The sequence below is a fragment of the Acipenser ruthenus genome, chromosome 23, assembly GCF_902713425.1.
Source record: "Acipenser ruthenus chromosome 23, fAciRut3.2 maternal haplotype, whole genome shotgun sequence".
NCBI lineage: Eukaryota > Metazoa > Chordata > Actinopteri > Acipenseriformes > Acipenseridae > Acipenser > Acipenser ruthenus.
The window spans coordinates 7741535-7758062 of record NC_081211.1 but is presented as its reverse complement, the minus strand read 5'-3'; the positions used below and the strand labels follow the sequence as shown (position 1 = coordinate 7758062).

Sequence of the window (16528 nt, the reverse complement as noted above, 5' to 3'; positions counted from 1 at the left end):
CGCCTGCCTATTTCTATAGACATTCTCAGTAAATTGATTTCAATTCTCCGCCACGGCTGTTTTTCTCCATTTGATGATCTAACTATGGAAGTCATATGTCTATCTGCATTTTTTGGATTTTTGAGATGTTCTGAATATACAGTTCCTTCTCTTGCCAGCTTTCCTACCCTAGGTATCCGCTGCAGTGACCTCAAGCTCATCCCAGATTCTCATTTCATCTTATTTCTTCGCATTTCAAAAACAGATCAACTGCGGCAAGGACAATGTATTCAGCTTTCTAAGATCAACTCTCCTCTGTGTCCCTTCACTTCCATGTTGAAGTACATTGCAGAACGCAAAGCCATTTCATCCTCCGACCCTTTGTTTATCAATTCAAGCCGGTCCATTGTATCAAGGCATTGGTTTTCAACACACCTTTCCACCGTGGTATCCAGAGCAGGTCTTCCTTCGCAATTCTACACTCCTCATTCATTTAGAATAGGGGCAGCTACTTCAGCCGCAAAAGCCAACATTAACCAGCATTTAATTAAAAATATGGGGCGCTGGACTTCATCAGCAGTTGAAAGTTATATTCGTTCTTCATCATCTGAAATATCCTCCGCACATCAGTCCATTGCTAGTATGTCCGGAGTGGGGACGACCTTTCTGCCTGAGCCACCAAAGATTTCCCCCTAAGAAATAAAGTTAAAGAAAGGGGTTTTTTTTCTTTCCACTGTGCAGAGGGTCTTCACATAGTCATTAGGGTACAGTCTACTAACCCCTTTGTCACGTTAAGTGTTTGTTTTCTTTCGTCTAAATGTTTTCTCTTTTCTTCTTTCTTATGCATTGGCGGTTCTCTCTTCTTTCTTCATGTTGCGTCAGCGGGGAGCCGGGGGTCCATCTTTTGGGGGGTTAGTGATTCCACTTTCTCCAACCCTTTGTTAAGCTCCGCTTCATTTACCTCATAGAGGAGGGTTCTCCATGAGTCAGAGGGGACCCCCGGCCAAACCCTTCCATCTGCATGTATGTTTCTTTTGGGATTCTTCTTTCAGGTCTGATGCCTCTATGTGAGGGTCCCCAAGCAGTGGCATCCCTCGTGTTTGTCGGGTCTCCTCAAAGACGGTGGCCCCTCTCCTGTTTGTCGGGTCTCCTCAGCGACGGAACCCCCCTTCTATTATGTTGGGCTTCAAAGAGGTGGAACACCACGCATTATATGTTTTAACAAATACTAACTTTATGTTTTCTTTCCGGTTCGCGAGCCTCTTCGTATGTCGGGTAACCTCAGAGACGGTGCCCCTCTTGGTATGTCGGGTCACCTCAAAGACGGTGGCCCCCCTCCTGTTTGTCGGGTCTCCTCAGCGACGGAACCCCTCTACTGTATATGTTGGGTCAGGAAGAGCCGGAACCTCTTTTGTGTTATTAATACTAATTCATGTTTTCTTTCCGGTTCGCGAGCCTCTTCGTATGTCGGGTAACCTCAGAGACGGTGCCCCTCTCGTTTGTCGGGTCACCTCAAAGACGGTGGCCCCCCTCCTGTTTATCGTGTCTATCGATCAAGTAAATGTTGGGCCTGGAAGAGGCGGAGCCCCTCTCTCCATGTGTATATGTTTACTAACTCTGTCAATAAACACTATCAGGTGGCATAGCTCCGCCCCGTGAAATGTTAACCTATAGGTGGGGTTCAGGGGGCGGAGCTAGGCACCAACAACCTATCATCTGCTGTCACCAATTAAACCTACCTTATTTAAACTTTAGTCACCTCTACCTCGCTGTCTTGTGTTTTTTCGTTTCCTCCTCCTCCCTCCTCCTCCTCCTCTAGCATCTCAACCGCCTTTGCATCGGTCTCCTCTGGGGGGTTAGTGATTCCACTTTCTCCAACCCTTTGTTAAGCTCCGCTTCATTTACCTCATAGAGGAGGGTTCTCCATGAGTCAGAGGGGACCCCCGGCCAAACCCTTCCATCTGCATGTATGTTTCTTTTGGGATTCTTCTTTCAGGTCTGATGCCTCTATGTGAGGGTCCCCAAGCAGTGGCATCCCTCGTGTTTGTCGGGTCTCCTCAAAGACGGTGGCCCCTCTCCTGTTTGTCGGGTCTCCTCAGCGACGGAACCCCCCTTCTATTATGTTGGGCTTCAAAGAGGTGGAACACCATGCATTATATGTTTTAACAAATACTAACTTTATGTTTTCTTTCCGGTTCGCGAGCCTCTTCGTATGTCGGGTAACCTCAGAGACGGTGCCCCTCTTGGTATGTCGGGTCACCTCAAAGACGGTGGCCCCCCTCCTGTTTGTCGGGTCTCCTCAGCGACGGAACCCCTCTACTGTATATGTTGGGTCAGGAAGAGCCGGAACCTCTTTTGTGTTATTAATACTAATTCATGTTTTCTTTCCGGTTCGCGAGCCTCTTCGTATGTCGGGTAACCTCAGAGACGGTGCCCCTCTCGTTTGTCGGGTCACCTCAAAGACGGTGGCCCCCCTCCTGTTTATCGTGTCTATCGACCAAGTAAATGTTGGGCCTGGAAGAGGCGGAGCCCCTCTCTCCATGTGTATATGTTTACTAACTCTGTCAATAAACACTATCAGGTGGCATAGCTCCGCCCCGTGAATTGGTCACTAAATGTAAAAAAAAAAAAAAAAACACTTCTGCGGTTCATTTCTTTGGAGATTTTTTTTAACGCACATTAATCATATTCCTCTGTCTCGACCCTCTTAGCACACCGTAGGTCATTCCCTGCATCATCATTTTAATACACTCGAGCGCATGTAACGCAATGAGTGCAGTCGCGTTTGCATACAAAGTCATAGAACTGCATTATGTACTAAAAAAGGACTTGTGAATGGAAGTTCATTTATTTATTTTTAAACTTTGATGTATCTACTGTCAAATTGAAACTTTCAGTATCACAAACGTAAATTTAATCTGACGACCCACCTGCCTGCGAAACACGCTTTCACTTCTCAAAATACACTTTGAACAAAACAAATGAAACCTGTCAGCTTCACTTTTAGAAATTCAGGATCGCTGCAAGCCCATGAATCAAGCCAAGTATGAGAAATATATAATAGTAGTTACAATTAAACAGAATATAACTGTTATTAAATTAATGCTTTGTTTTATTTAGACAATTGTAAGTTATTAATGAGCAATGAAAAACATAATTAAAAGGATACCCTTTTAAAGGAAACTGATAAGAAAACACAGTACAATTTGAAATGCATTAAGGCGAGTATTAAACTGACGCCATTGTGACTTAAGTTTGTTCATACAGTGTAACAGCAAATGCTGGAATTGTTCTGTACAATTCTGTGTAAAGTAATATAAAACTATAAAGGGGCAACAATATTAATCCAGAAATAGGACAACAGGTTTTTTTTTTATGCTGGGTTATTTTTTGGATTATTATTATACGAATTTTAGGGACTGTCACATGATTAGCATTTTCCGATCTCAGGGAACAACCAGGGACATATGGGATCAGCAGATCTTGAAGATAAGGTCCAAGACCATACAAGATCTTATAGGTAATACAAAGAAGAACTTTAAAATAATAATCAGCAATAAACAAACCTGAATGAGATGGAGGCAGTAATGGTATCAATTAAACATGCAATTAAAACCAAGATTAACTAAAATAATGTTTTTTAATCATGACATTATTTATTTTACTCGCTTGACAGCCCTAATAAATATTTGTTTTTCCTTACAGTACATTCAGTCACCTCACTAAAAAAAAACACATCATTCGAAGGTACAGAGAAGGGCAGCTAGGCTGATCCCAGGACTTAATGACATGAGCTACAAGGACAGGTTCAAAGAATGACCTCTCTTCAGCCTAGAAAAAAAGAAGGGAAAGAGGGGACTTGATTGAAGTCTTTAAAATCATAAAAGGTAGAGATAGAGTTAATCCAAGACACGACTTCAAATTCAGAGAGAAGAACAATTGGGCATAAATGAAAGTGAGTAAGTTTAGATCAGAAGGTAGGAAGCACTTTTTTTTTTTTTACACAGTTATAAATGCATGGAGTAGCCTACCAGGTGAAGTAGTAGGATCTAAAACACTGGGAACATGTTTAAAGAAAGGACTTGATTCTATGCTTTTAAATTAGTTCCCTCTCCCCCAGTAGGGGAGAATGGTGTGCTGACAAGAGATGAGCCTTGATGGGCCGAATGGCCTTTTCTCATTCCCAAGCTTGTCGCCTGTTCTTATAAACCTGGCCATTGAGGTATACTGGCCCCCCTAGAGCAGACTGAAGTGCATTGAGAATGTGGTGCAAAAACACACCCCTCCCTTACACTGGGCAGCGGCACCTGTTCTCACAATACAATGAATAGCACATTGTCGGCATCGTTTGTGCAAAAGTAATGGCACACTGCAACGCTAAAAGAAGTTTGTATACTGCTTGATGTGGATCAAAATACAAATGTTTGATCAACAGAAGTAGCTGCTAAATGATTCATTTTGAAGGCTCCTCAACATGTCTCAGGTCTACTTATAAAAAGCACAGAATTGGCAGGTTAGGTTGTTCTCACTGGCAGGTGGAATTGCATGCAGTCATTTGGCCCATGTTAAACTAGACTAACAAATTCTACAGCTCAGGGAATAGAAACATTCACCTGCACTGTACTTTAAAAAAAAAAAAAAAACCTTCATTCATTACACCTCAAGATGTGTCATTTATATCCTTTATATACTGAAAAACACTGTTTTTAATTTAAAGGTTAAATAGCCCTTTTGAAGCAGACCCAGAAATTGAAGTTTTTAAGCACTTTCATGCAAATTTATCATTTTACAGAAAGTAAAAAGCAAACTAAAAAACATAAAAGCAAGCTAAAAAACTAACAAAACTGGACAGCTAAGCTGTTTACCAGCCACCAAACAGAAACAGTACAGCACAAACAAAAAGGTTTACACACTACCTTCTTTTCACAGACACAAATAGAATTAATTAGACACAACTTCTAAAATGTCTCATGCCTTTTACCATTTGTGGCTGTGTTCTTTTTCTCTTATTATTTTAAATGAATTGCATGCATGGCCTATTAAAGTCATCAATTAAATTAGACAATCACTAATTTGTCTACTTTGACAATCTTCCAAGATTTTCATTTCCAGTGGTTTGATTTCATCTGCACATCAAATCAAAACTACACAAGCAACGGGGTGTTCTAATAAATCTGCACGCTAATGTACATATTCAGCTGATCCTATTCAAATATATCACACTTGGTAAAGAGACAATCCTTGCAAGAAAATATTAAAAAAAAAAAAAAAAAAAACATGACTTACTGTTCGTACTCCTTATTGTCCCAGTCACACCGGCTGTCTTTGTGCTTCTCCCAGTCCTTCCCGTGCTTGCAGGTGGTGAGGGAAATAATATCCTTCCCATTGTGGATGTGGTGTAAGGCATTCCTGGTGTCTGACCCAATCCCGGTCAGGTACCGCTTCCCTTTAAAAACTAGCAGATATTTTCGACGAGGGGGGACGTTGTTATAGACAAGCCAGCCTCTCTCCCCACCTTTCTGGGGGTGCTCTTTGGAAAACAGGGGGATGGAAATATCAAACCCCGGCCTAAAGTGTTCCACATAGAAGCTGGCCTTGGCAAGAATGGCCTGCCCCAAGTCAAGCCCAAGGTCCTCGGTGTAGCTGGGCCACGTGCCTGAGTACAGGTTAAAAACGAGATGGTTTCTCCCATCGTTCCACAGAGGGAAGCCTCGTATTCGCTCGTTGACATTGTGGACATACTGCACGGACAGCTGGTCCCGGTCCAGAGTGTCAATGTTCAGGACGAACAAGCAGGCCTCCTGGGGGTTGGGGGTGTAGTATCTGGACTCCACGATGGAGGTGATGATCTTCTGATAGCTCTCCGACACGCGGTCCCCTTTCTCCAAGGGGTAGACGTACACTTTGAATCCGAACTTCTCGCATTTGGAGAAATCAAAGCAGGTTTCCATCCGGCACCTGCTGTTCTTGTAGATGTTGGTCCTGGTCTCGCTTTTGGATTTAGGGGAGCCCTGTTGGGAAGCCCCATCGTTCTGGAGTTCATGGAGAGGAGCGTAGCCCTGCAGGGCATGCCTGTCTACCCACAGGGGCCACAGTCTCACCTCCTCGCTCTTCCTCCGCGACACGTAGTTCAGGAGCCGGATCTGGGCCCCTCCAAAGTAGAACACCAGGAGCCAGGAGGCACAGAAAGCTAGAAGGATGTATTTCTTCCGAGCCTGCATGGGTTTCTCCAGGGTGCCCACTTTCCACGACTCTCGACGGCGAGGATAATCCTCAAAACTCTTAAGTGATCTTAAAGACGAGGTGCACTTTAGTGATTGTCCTGGACTTTTTAGCCATTTTCCAAGCAAACTGCCACTCTGTGGAACTGTAGTCAGTCAGAGAATTGGACTCGGAGTTGCTCCGTCACACTCGTGGTTCTTGCAATCAGAGGATCCTACAAGTGCCAGGAATAGCAGCTTCAGTGGCATCGTTCCCAGAAGGCTTCATTCTCCAATGTCCTTCCCAGTCCTGCTCTCAGGGCTACAGGAGACAAAACAGAACCCAGTTAAAAAAAATGTATTTATATAGTCTACTCTTGTTATATATCGCTCAGAACATCCCCATGTGTTGCTACAACTGTTTAAATAGCGTACCTGTAATTTTTCTTTTCATCGTTAACATCCTGACAACTCTTTACATTTATAACTTCAAATTAAAAAAACATAACAACAGGTGCTCTGGCTTTTCTGTTCCGTACCACATCATGGTATTGCTGTGTTACCTGTTTGACAATGTGGGCAATAATCCTTGCACTAGCATCAGTGCACTAGAGCAGACATTTTGAAAGAGCTTTGAAACAGACTTTAAAGTTATAAGTGTAAAAAGTTGTCAGGGTGTTAATATGAAAAGAAAAATGACAGGTACGCTATTTAAACAGTTGTAGCAACACGTGGGGACGGGTAACGGAACCCTGCTACTTATTCTTTATGGTCACAGTGGCGGATATCAGCTTGTATCAAACAGCATACTATACAATATTCTATATACCGCTTATATCGAGTCTCTGCAGTCATGCTGTGGGTTATTCCTTGTGAAATCAATAATTCAGATCAACCAAATCCAAATGAAACCTTGAACAAATGAATTACACAAAACATGGGATTTAGAAATGGACCCATTCTGGGTTGTTTTGCCTTTGTGCTCTTTAGTTTCTGAGATATAAAGTCACAATTTTTAAGCCAAAAATGCAACCTGGAATAACCTTTGGACAATAACTTTTGTTCTAATTGAGCTCTCAAGTTCCAAACAGTGGTATTATCTTAGATCACCTTGAACAAGTTACCAACCGCCTCCCACTGATGTCATTTCACCTGGAGAGTGAAACTGACCACACCCTTCAACACACTCGTTCTTGTCATCAACCAAACAGCAGCTTCTCCAATTGACAGGCATGCTTTGTCTCTGAACACATGAGGTGACATGACCACGGAACAGCAAGTGTAACTGAAACGAAGGCATGAAAACTGAGAGCTACCGTTAACATGGTATCAGGAACACTCTTTATTTAAGAGAGAACACATTTTTGCTGTAGCGTGTGCCACTTCCAACACCGAGCATGCAAGACTAACATAACGGAAATGTACAACAGTTCCAATGTATGAAAGGAATTCATTAAGAAACTGTTCAACCCCTGGAGAAAAAGCTTTTACACAGACTAAAGCGATACCTGAAATACATACGTACATTCAAGGCAGATCATTACAGGTCTTCACATTCGGATCCAATGCATCGCCTGCATGCTGGTTAACAAAATAAACAGAGGCTGAGCAGCCAGTACAGGAAACATTACTGTTCCCAGTGCCAGCTCGACACAATAGCCGCTTTCAGATAGCTCTACCTGCTCCAGTTTCCCAGGTTAGACAAAGCCCCCTCCTTCCTCCTCACTGATCCAAACAGGATTCTTGCCTTCGTTCCCACTGGCTGGAAGCTCTGTACAATGCACCCTTATTCAGACACCGCAGCTTTGAGCTGGAATGAGCAATAAAACGCAGCTTCGGAAACTGTCCAATTAAATAACGAAACGAGTGGATCCGAGGCTAATTTACGAGCCTCAGATTTCTTTTGCCAGCTCAGGTCACAAGTGCAATGGGTTGGGTTCTCTTAACTAGCCCCTAGTGGACAGTAGTGATATCCAAATGGCAGAACCCACAGCAGGGAGGGCAGGCTGTGCTTGAGAGGTGCCCGGGACTGAATGGCACAGCGAGGGGGTGTTCAGCTCAGGACTGAGATTTAAGTTTAAAATGTCAAGCTGATTTTTTCTTGTGTCTTAAAGACAACAAAATATAGAAATTTAAACCAAATTCAAGCAATCTGTACTAGGGTTGCTAGTATTTATAAACATGTCCAGTAACTGCAGTAAACGGAAATGTACCTTCACTTACTGTAGCACAATTAGGGGTCGACTTCTTCCAAAGGTAAAAATGATATTCAGAAATTCTGTAATGAAACTCTGCATTGCTAAAACAGAACTTCCCATTTAGTAATGCTGAATATACTGATCTGCTTTTAAACAGCAACAACACAAAACAAAAAAACAGTTATTGCAACCAAAATAAAATAAATAATCAGTGTGTTTTCTTGAATCCATTGTGGAACTGCTTTTTGCTGCTTAGTCAAACATTTATCAAAAAGGCCTACATTGAAAGAGCTTTTGTTTTCATACACATCTCAGGTTTCTGGAATGGGCCGTTCTATTTGAAACTTCAAGGTGTGCGTTGTTGTGAAAATACCAGACAGATAGTGTGCCAGGGCGCAGGCTGGGCACAAACCGACAACATCATAAGCGGGCTTCTTAACCGCTATGCAAAACAGCCGGGCTCCTCTGCATTCGTGGTTAGAAGAGCTTTTAATCTGCTCTCGCTGAAGCTGTGTGGGGGTGCTGGGGGGGGGGGCGCTGCGGAGGTAATAGCAAGGTCGCTGTAGGTCCCACGTGACCCACTGATGAGACCCAGGACCTCTGAATTATTGAGTCAAAGGGGAGCTTGTTTCAGAAGCAGTAAACATATACTGTACCTGTACGAGTGTCAATGCACTGAACATGACTTTAGATTGCATTACATTCTCCCAATAAATAATTCACTGCATTCCTTAGTTAAACTATTGATTTTTTCACCGAGATTCCATTTTAGTTAATCCTGAATTCCCAAGCAATCAATCATTGAGTAAATGATCTATATCCACTGTTTATCTTTGCATCAGAGATGCAGTTTTTAACAGTTGGTTATTGACAGGGCTTTTGTGAGCTAATTGTCTCTCCAGCCTCCCGTTTTTCGAATACTGACATTTCCTAAAAGATCCAAAATGACACTCAATACTCTGCATTAATATCTTAACTTCAAGGTCAGCCATTCAGATAGAGTGCTTACCAAAGCTTTTAAATCCATGTTCTTACATTTTACTAGACCTAACAATGTTATCACTGATCCCCCTTTAAAGGAGAGCTCAACAAAGCGTTGAAATCCATTTCTTACATCGTATTAGCACTAGCAACGTTATCAGTGATCTGCCTTTAAAGAAGTGCTTACTAAGACTGCAAAATCCTTTCTTTTATATTTCTTTAGCACTGGTAACATTATCCCTAGCCTCCCTGTAAAGGACTGCTTACCAACATTTTAAAAACTATTTTCTTGCATGTTATTAGCACTAGCAACATTACCATTAAAGGCGTGCTATCCACAGCTTTACAATCCATTATCTTGTCTCATATTAGCACTAGCAATGTCATCACTGCACCACCTTTAACGAGATTCTGCCCAAGGCTTTTGAACACTAGGGTGAAGCAGGAAGTTAATTAGGGACCAGGGAGCAACAGCCACTTTTAATCAACGGAATTAATACCAAAGCAAAGAATCAAAAACAAGAAAACGAATTCCAACGGATCTAAACCTGCTCAGTTTATTGTAGGAATCCGAATTTCTCTAAAAACACTTTTTTCCGAGCTAAACGTTAATTGAATAAGGCCTTTCAGTAGACTGGAACTAAAGGTTTTTTTGCCTTTGGTTTGAGTACTGGAGGAGCCAGCAAGTGCTGAAGGGTCACAGTGCTGCATTATTTTCCTGGACCCAGAAAGCACAGACAGAACAAAGAGCTCAAAGCTCATCAGAGGCAGATAGAAAAGGGCCTCTCAATATTATAGCAACAGAACTCAGAAAAGTGAATTATACATTAGTGACAGGTAGGCTTGTCATCTCTACACTGTGTAGAGAAGCTCAGGTTAGTGTGACTCACTCAGCTGAAACAAGGTGCCGTTTCCATTCCCCTGTGTAATTGCTGTACTAGAATCGGTCTGTTAGGCTGCAGTAAAGTCCAGTATATGAACGACAGGAGGCATTGAGCCCATCAGTTCTTGTTCGGTTCCTAGCAGCTGATTGCTGAACTTTGTCTAGTCAATTCTGAAAGGATTATATGATTCAGCAACTTGGCTTGGTACTCTATTTCATCCACTCACTAGAATGAACTTTGTCAACTCCTTTTAGGATTTGAGAACTTCAATCCAATCTCTCCACCCTTGCTTTGTTCTCGGCTAACTGATGCAGATTCTTCAATACTCTTTAGACCAGGGATTAGTCTGGTCGCTGTTCTCATAATTCATTCCAAGGCCATTTTTGCAATGAGGATAATCAAAACCGAATGCAATATTCATGTGTGTGGTCTCACCAGTGTGTTCTTCTGCATTACCTCCCCATAACCTCCCTTGGTTTCTACTCTACACTTATAACTAAGCTATTTCCAGTGCTGGATGCAACACGTTGCATGCAAGTGTAATCTGATTACATTTTTCAGTAACTTGTAACTGCAATGAATTACTTTTTAAAAGTAAATTCTCAATAGTGGATTTTTCCTATCCCAGAACATCATCCCAAAACGAAGCAGTTTGCAGAGCCCAGGAATAACACGGCAGGCAGAGAGACAGGCAAGATCAGCATACAAAGTGATATATCACAGACACATAGATGAACAGATAGATAGATATACCGACACATCCAGCTAAAGAGAAGTCCAGGTTCGCTAACGCTTACTTCCAATCAGAGTTGCAAGATAAATGCCAGTATGGGCTATTTATGAAGCGGGGCTCATCTGTCCCTTCAGGGTAGACCTATTCCTGAACATCCCACAGTACTTGTCAAGCTGGTAAAGCAAGTATTTATAGCTCTGTGTTTATGACGCTTGGTGATACAAAAACGGTTACTTATTTAAGCCTTTTACCTGAGTGGCGACAGGAGTGCAATTGTTACAGACCTGTGTGTATACAGTAGATTCCCTGGCACAGCCTGCCTTCTTTTAGAGTAATTCACACGAGCTCTGCTCAGTATAAATATTCTCTGTATCATGAGTTACTGAGACTGCTAGGCAGCACTGTGTTAAAAAATGACTCACAAGGGCTGGTAAGGATCTTCAAGGTCAGCAGGGTTCCATTTAAGAAAAATAACTCTCAATTTTAAGGCGTGCTAACCAAGGTTTTAAAATCTTAATTCTTGAGCACTTGCCAATATTATTACTGGTCCTCCTTTTCTACAGTTTTGCTTGTTTTTTTAACTTCAATTATGTTATTCAGATATTTTTAAGACAGCAAAAAGTTGTAACTGCTTCCTGGTTAAATAAAAAATCACTTCCTGAGCTGCAGCTTAGTTTCCCTCCAATGATCTCGCTGCAATCAGCCATGTGACCTACCACACAGAAAAGTGATGATACCAGGAAGAAAGATTTGCATTGTACTTGAAAATCTGTCACTCAAAAAACCTAGCGAAAAACCAGCAACATAAGGGAATGGGGGCCTGTCATAATGCTGCCAATGATAGTAAGAACATGGATTTTAAAACCTTGTTTGGGACTGCTTTAACGGCAGTGGAGAAATAACAAATGCTTTCTTTATTTCGTTTTAAAATGCCAGTCATGCCTGATTTTAAAAGGTGCACTTATTGAATGTATTATTTTTAGTAAATGTCAGTGTTAACTACTGTACATGTATCTGTAGCTTACTTATTAGCTAATATTAACATTTTTGGATGGTGGTTAGTAAAATAGGATCAACATAAGTATGACACTTCAGTACAGCATATAAAAAATTGGCTTTTTATCTGTTCCCTTACCTTTAAATTATGTTTGAACTAAAATCATTCGGAGTGGTTATTGCAATTACCCAAATACTGTTTTTACCTGAGAATTCAAGAGCTACTTTTCAGTTCTGGTTGCTGGCCATAGATATATGTGACACAGCTATCTAGTGATCTGCCACTTTGGCTACAGTTTCCTTTTGTTTTGCTGGCAATACACTGTGGTGCACTAGATGGCGCTGGCGCTCACTTTGGCTGATCTAGCCCATCTTACAGATGTCTATGGCACGTGAAATGTCCCCTTGTACTGGACTGAGCGATCTTTAGAAGAAATATTTCTAATCTTTGATGCAGCTGATGTCTTTTTCGTTGAAGTCATTTTAAAGAAATCGTGCAGCTCTATGCAGTGTGTTAAATAATTTACCGGAAGCAAACTAAACTGTCTGCCAGGTTCCTAAATGCAGTGTAACAGGTAGTGCATCAATAAGGCAAACGTTTGCTGTATTTATTTTTGATAAAAATATTATATTTACACTGTTCTTTCAGAAATGGTAATTTTCACGTGCATATTACACGGCAATGGGTACATTTCACAGAAATCGTGACTTCTTACCCATCATGCACTTCCATTGTGTTACATAGATCTCTATTGAAAAACATGTTACAATAAAACAGCATTTCCGTTTTAAAACATTTCATTCGGTTCCACACTAGGTGAAAACAATCTCAGTTTGCAAGTTATGCTTTTCGATAGTGTTGCACTTTCTTAGTCCTTTCAAAAATGTCCAACCAGCTGCTTTTATTATTGACTGACATGCTTTTCTGCCAGTAACATGCTTTGAACCAGAAGACACTGCTGAGGTGAGATGACTCAGGAAGTGCATGTGTAACACATTTCTTGAGTTAGCTGAGGGAGCACAAAGCCACTTTTTCAGGAGCAGTGGCTTAAAACCTAGTTCCAGGAGACCTAGTTTGAGGCAACTTTGCTGTATCAAACCCCAGGTCTCCCCTGGTGTGCCATGCAGTGGCCTAAAACCTAGTCTCCTGAAACCAAGTTCCAAGGCACAAAGTGGCTTTGTGTTCCCTCAGCTCAAGACCTGAAAACAGAGACCTTTCTTCAAGATAGGGTACTATCAGATGTTATCCTTCACAATAAAAAGCCATATTTGCAGTGAAAATAGGTCAGGTGTATGGAATGATTTTATTAGCTACAATCACTTGCCTTTTTCAACATATGGGCTTGCATGGGTTAAGCATACTCTTTAATCTTGTGGATTACAGAGCGATAGTCCAATGGTGACCACTTTACACTACAGAGTGTGGTTCATTACCACACTAGACAGGGATGGCATTTTGTTTTGCTTAATAACAGGTCATGGTTATGATGCTGCAATGTAATCCCCAGGATCTTCAGTACTGTACATGCACCAAGAGTTAATGGATTGGTACAATGGGATTAGGGATATAAAACGCCCAGCTAATAAAATAATTGTACACTTCCGTTTGCTATAGGTCTTACATATGTTAAAGCAAAATAACATAATTGCATTTCAAAATTGGCCATCTGTTGCTACAGTAGCCTTGCTTTAAGGTCACCCCTGCTTTCCAGTCATAAATGAACTGCTTCCCCTCCGGACTGACATGTTTTCAGCCAGTAATAGACTTTGACCCAAGTGAAACATTAAGTCTTCCTGAGAGTAACAATGGTAAAATGTTTTAAAACGAATTTGCATGTTAGCTGTACCGTGTGTTTCTATAAAACTTCACATCTGAGAGCTAAGTATCGAAGGGTAAGATTTACGGTATCATTTTGTTACCTACAACTATTGTGACAGCAACAATAGTTGCGTCAAATAGTTGTAGGTGACGGAAGCGTCAAATCGGACCCTCAATCTCTCGAGCGCAGTACTGGCAACAAGCACTGTACAATTACCGTGGCTCTGCCATCAGTTTCATTAATGAGATACATTTTTCTACGTTCCTTCTTAGAATATACAACAGCAGCTTGCTCTAAAACGTATACATTTGTTCTATTAGGGGACTGACTGTAAAGGTAAATACTATGGTAAACTATGGTAAAGGAAAACTGCCTAATTACTGTGCATACTTACCATGGTAAACTTTTTTGATACAAGGGCTTGAGTAATCCATTAGGTTCCTGGCCATGTTTAATCTCGTCTTTACTTTTAATACGTTGCCTTCGTCGATCAGTGTCAGTATTTTCAGATTGGCCATACATTGGTGTGTATTGACCATACAGTCCAATAACGTGACAAAGCTCAGCAGGTTAACAACGCATAAAGAACAAATCCTTTATTCTGTAGATGAACTGACAGCAAGAAAATGAAACAGAGAGCGCAGGTGCTAAGGGCAGGCGTCAAAGAAAATATAGTTTCAAACTGAATGCGTGTCCTGTATAAATATTTTCAACCGTTCAACCTACGGTTGTGCACTGATGCAGCCCACCTTTCTGCAACGAGACGGACTTTTATTGCATAGAATCCCATCAAATGAGTTTGTTTAAACGGAGTCTGCTTTAAAATAACTTAAATAAAAATACATTTTCAAAAACATGCTCTATCTATTTTAGTAGTATAATTCTTGTTTACGTTTTGCCATAGCCCCTAAACATGACCCATCTGTACACTTACCGGTAAACTTTGAACGGCTTTGATAACTGAAAACAGTGAAACTCCGTGGCTGTGGTCCGCTGTTTATCAATACGGCTTTCGACTTCCATCCAAAGAGTTTTTAAAATGAAAAGCTGCGTTTAACTTGTGTCACTCCCTCTCGTGCACAGTAGAGCGTGCGTGTGTTAATATTATTAGCTGGTAATACAAACACACGCACACCGATTTCAACAAGGCGAACCGTCTTGACTCCCACACACAGTCAGCTAGCAGGCACGCCACCCGTGGTTACATATATAAACCGATCTGGATCACCACCACGGCACATCAAATGAACCCACAGTCCTGTCACCGGCGTAAAACGATCCCTTTTGCTTGTTATTGATTACTGCATCTGTTATACGTCCTCAGATTTCGCGAAATTGGATTCGCCATGTTGTGGCACCAGCAGTCGTAATAGATCCATACTGTAGCTAAAAACAAATGGAAAATAGTACCCAGCTGTTCCAGCGACTACTGGAGTAGCTGCAGTGGCTGCAGTGCAATCAGCCTCCTTTCGCCTCCAGCCTGGCCGTGCTGGTTTCTATTCGCTGAGTATACAGGTATGCATGCGGTAGCTGCATTACAACATATCCCTGTAAAACTGTGGAGAACGTCCTTGCATAATTACACAATGCCTTCACAGTGTTTACATGTCCTGCTTGCACCAATGATATAACATTAATCGTTCTGTTGCACGCTTAGACTAGTTACTATCTGTGACACATTTTGCAGACTGCTTTCCTATATGAACATGACTTGCTGCTGCTGCATATGCAGTGTTTTCCAGAACAAGCAAATAAACAAACACAAAAGCAATTCCTTCTTCTGTTTAGTGCACCGGACTTGGTACTGAATCAACGTAGGAAGAGAGCGATGGAAGGTGACCCGTTTACACTCTCTCATCTCGTATATCGCATTAGCTAATCCCGCATTCCCGAAACTAAATGCACCGCTCTGTTGCGAAATGATCCATTTTTTTTACATCCACACACAGTGCAGCTCAGCCCCGCCCTCTGCCATGTCATTGGCCGGCGTGGTGAAAGGTGCCTCTTTCAGAAGGTGTTCTTAAAGAGAACGGCAACATCTGTCCAGCTGCGGCTGCTGTTCTGGCGTTTTCATAACAAGCTGCACATCTGTAGCTGTCCCGCTGTTTTTTCTCAAATAATAGTAGTATAGATGGTTTTATTTAAATTAAAGGTTGTAAAAAAAAAAAAAAACTTTAAATTAGAATATCGTGAGCTAAATTTAACGAGAGGTCAGAGAGGTTAGAGCGGCTACCCACGAATGCTTATAGAGGGGACACGCTATTGCTGTCGAGCTCAAATAGAATGTATTGTACCTATATGCACTAGTGTTTTTTATGTGTTCAGTTCTGTAGTAAAACTCTAAAGCGTACACACTGCTTATAGAGTATACTTAGTATCATAGTACACTACCGGATTTCAAACGACATGAAACTATACTGCTGTCTAAAAACAATGGGCTTTGCAATATTACACTGCAGTATATGCAGTAGTGTTCAAAGCTTGGAAACAACACATGATTTACAGCAAGACCTCTTACTAAATATCCCAGTATCCCTGAATAGATAATCGCCTCCTCTTTATAAATATGCTAAATATTTTAATCTGCAAGCTATCTCACAAGCAGAATGGTCCCCCGAAACGTTCTCCTTTTTCTAGGAAAGCAGTACAATTGGGGATGGAGAGTTTTGTTGCCAGATAGCTTTACTCGGACTACTTTCTCACTAGAGATCTTGGTATGTGAGTCATACTAGAAAAC

At 41.5% G+C, this 16528-nt stretch overlaps 1 protein-coding gene across 2 annotated transcripts in view; it reads right to left on the bottom strand.

The window, feature by feature from the left end:
* LOC117412720 (exostosin-1c-like) overlaps nucleotides 1-15720 on the bottom strand; it is a 115138-nt gene extending 99418 nt beyond the window's left edge. Inside the window, exons 1-2 of one of the 2 annotated variants that reach the window (XM_058997681.1) lie at nucleotides 14726-15720; nucleotides 5266-6501 (exon numbers count right to left, since the gene is read on the bottom strand). In XM_058997681.1, coding sequence (XP_058853664.1) covers nucleotides 5266-6200 — 935 coding nt within the window. In that variant the 5' untranslated portion in view covers nucleotides 6201-6501; nucleotides 14726-15720. Of the gene's footprint in view, nucleotides 1-5265; nucleotides 6502-14185; nucleotides 14337-14725 lie in introns of those variants that run through there. The other variant, XM_058997682.1, reaches the window with a different exon arrangement.
* Between the last annotated feature and the right edge of the window lie 808 nt (nucleotides 15721-16528).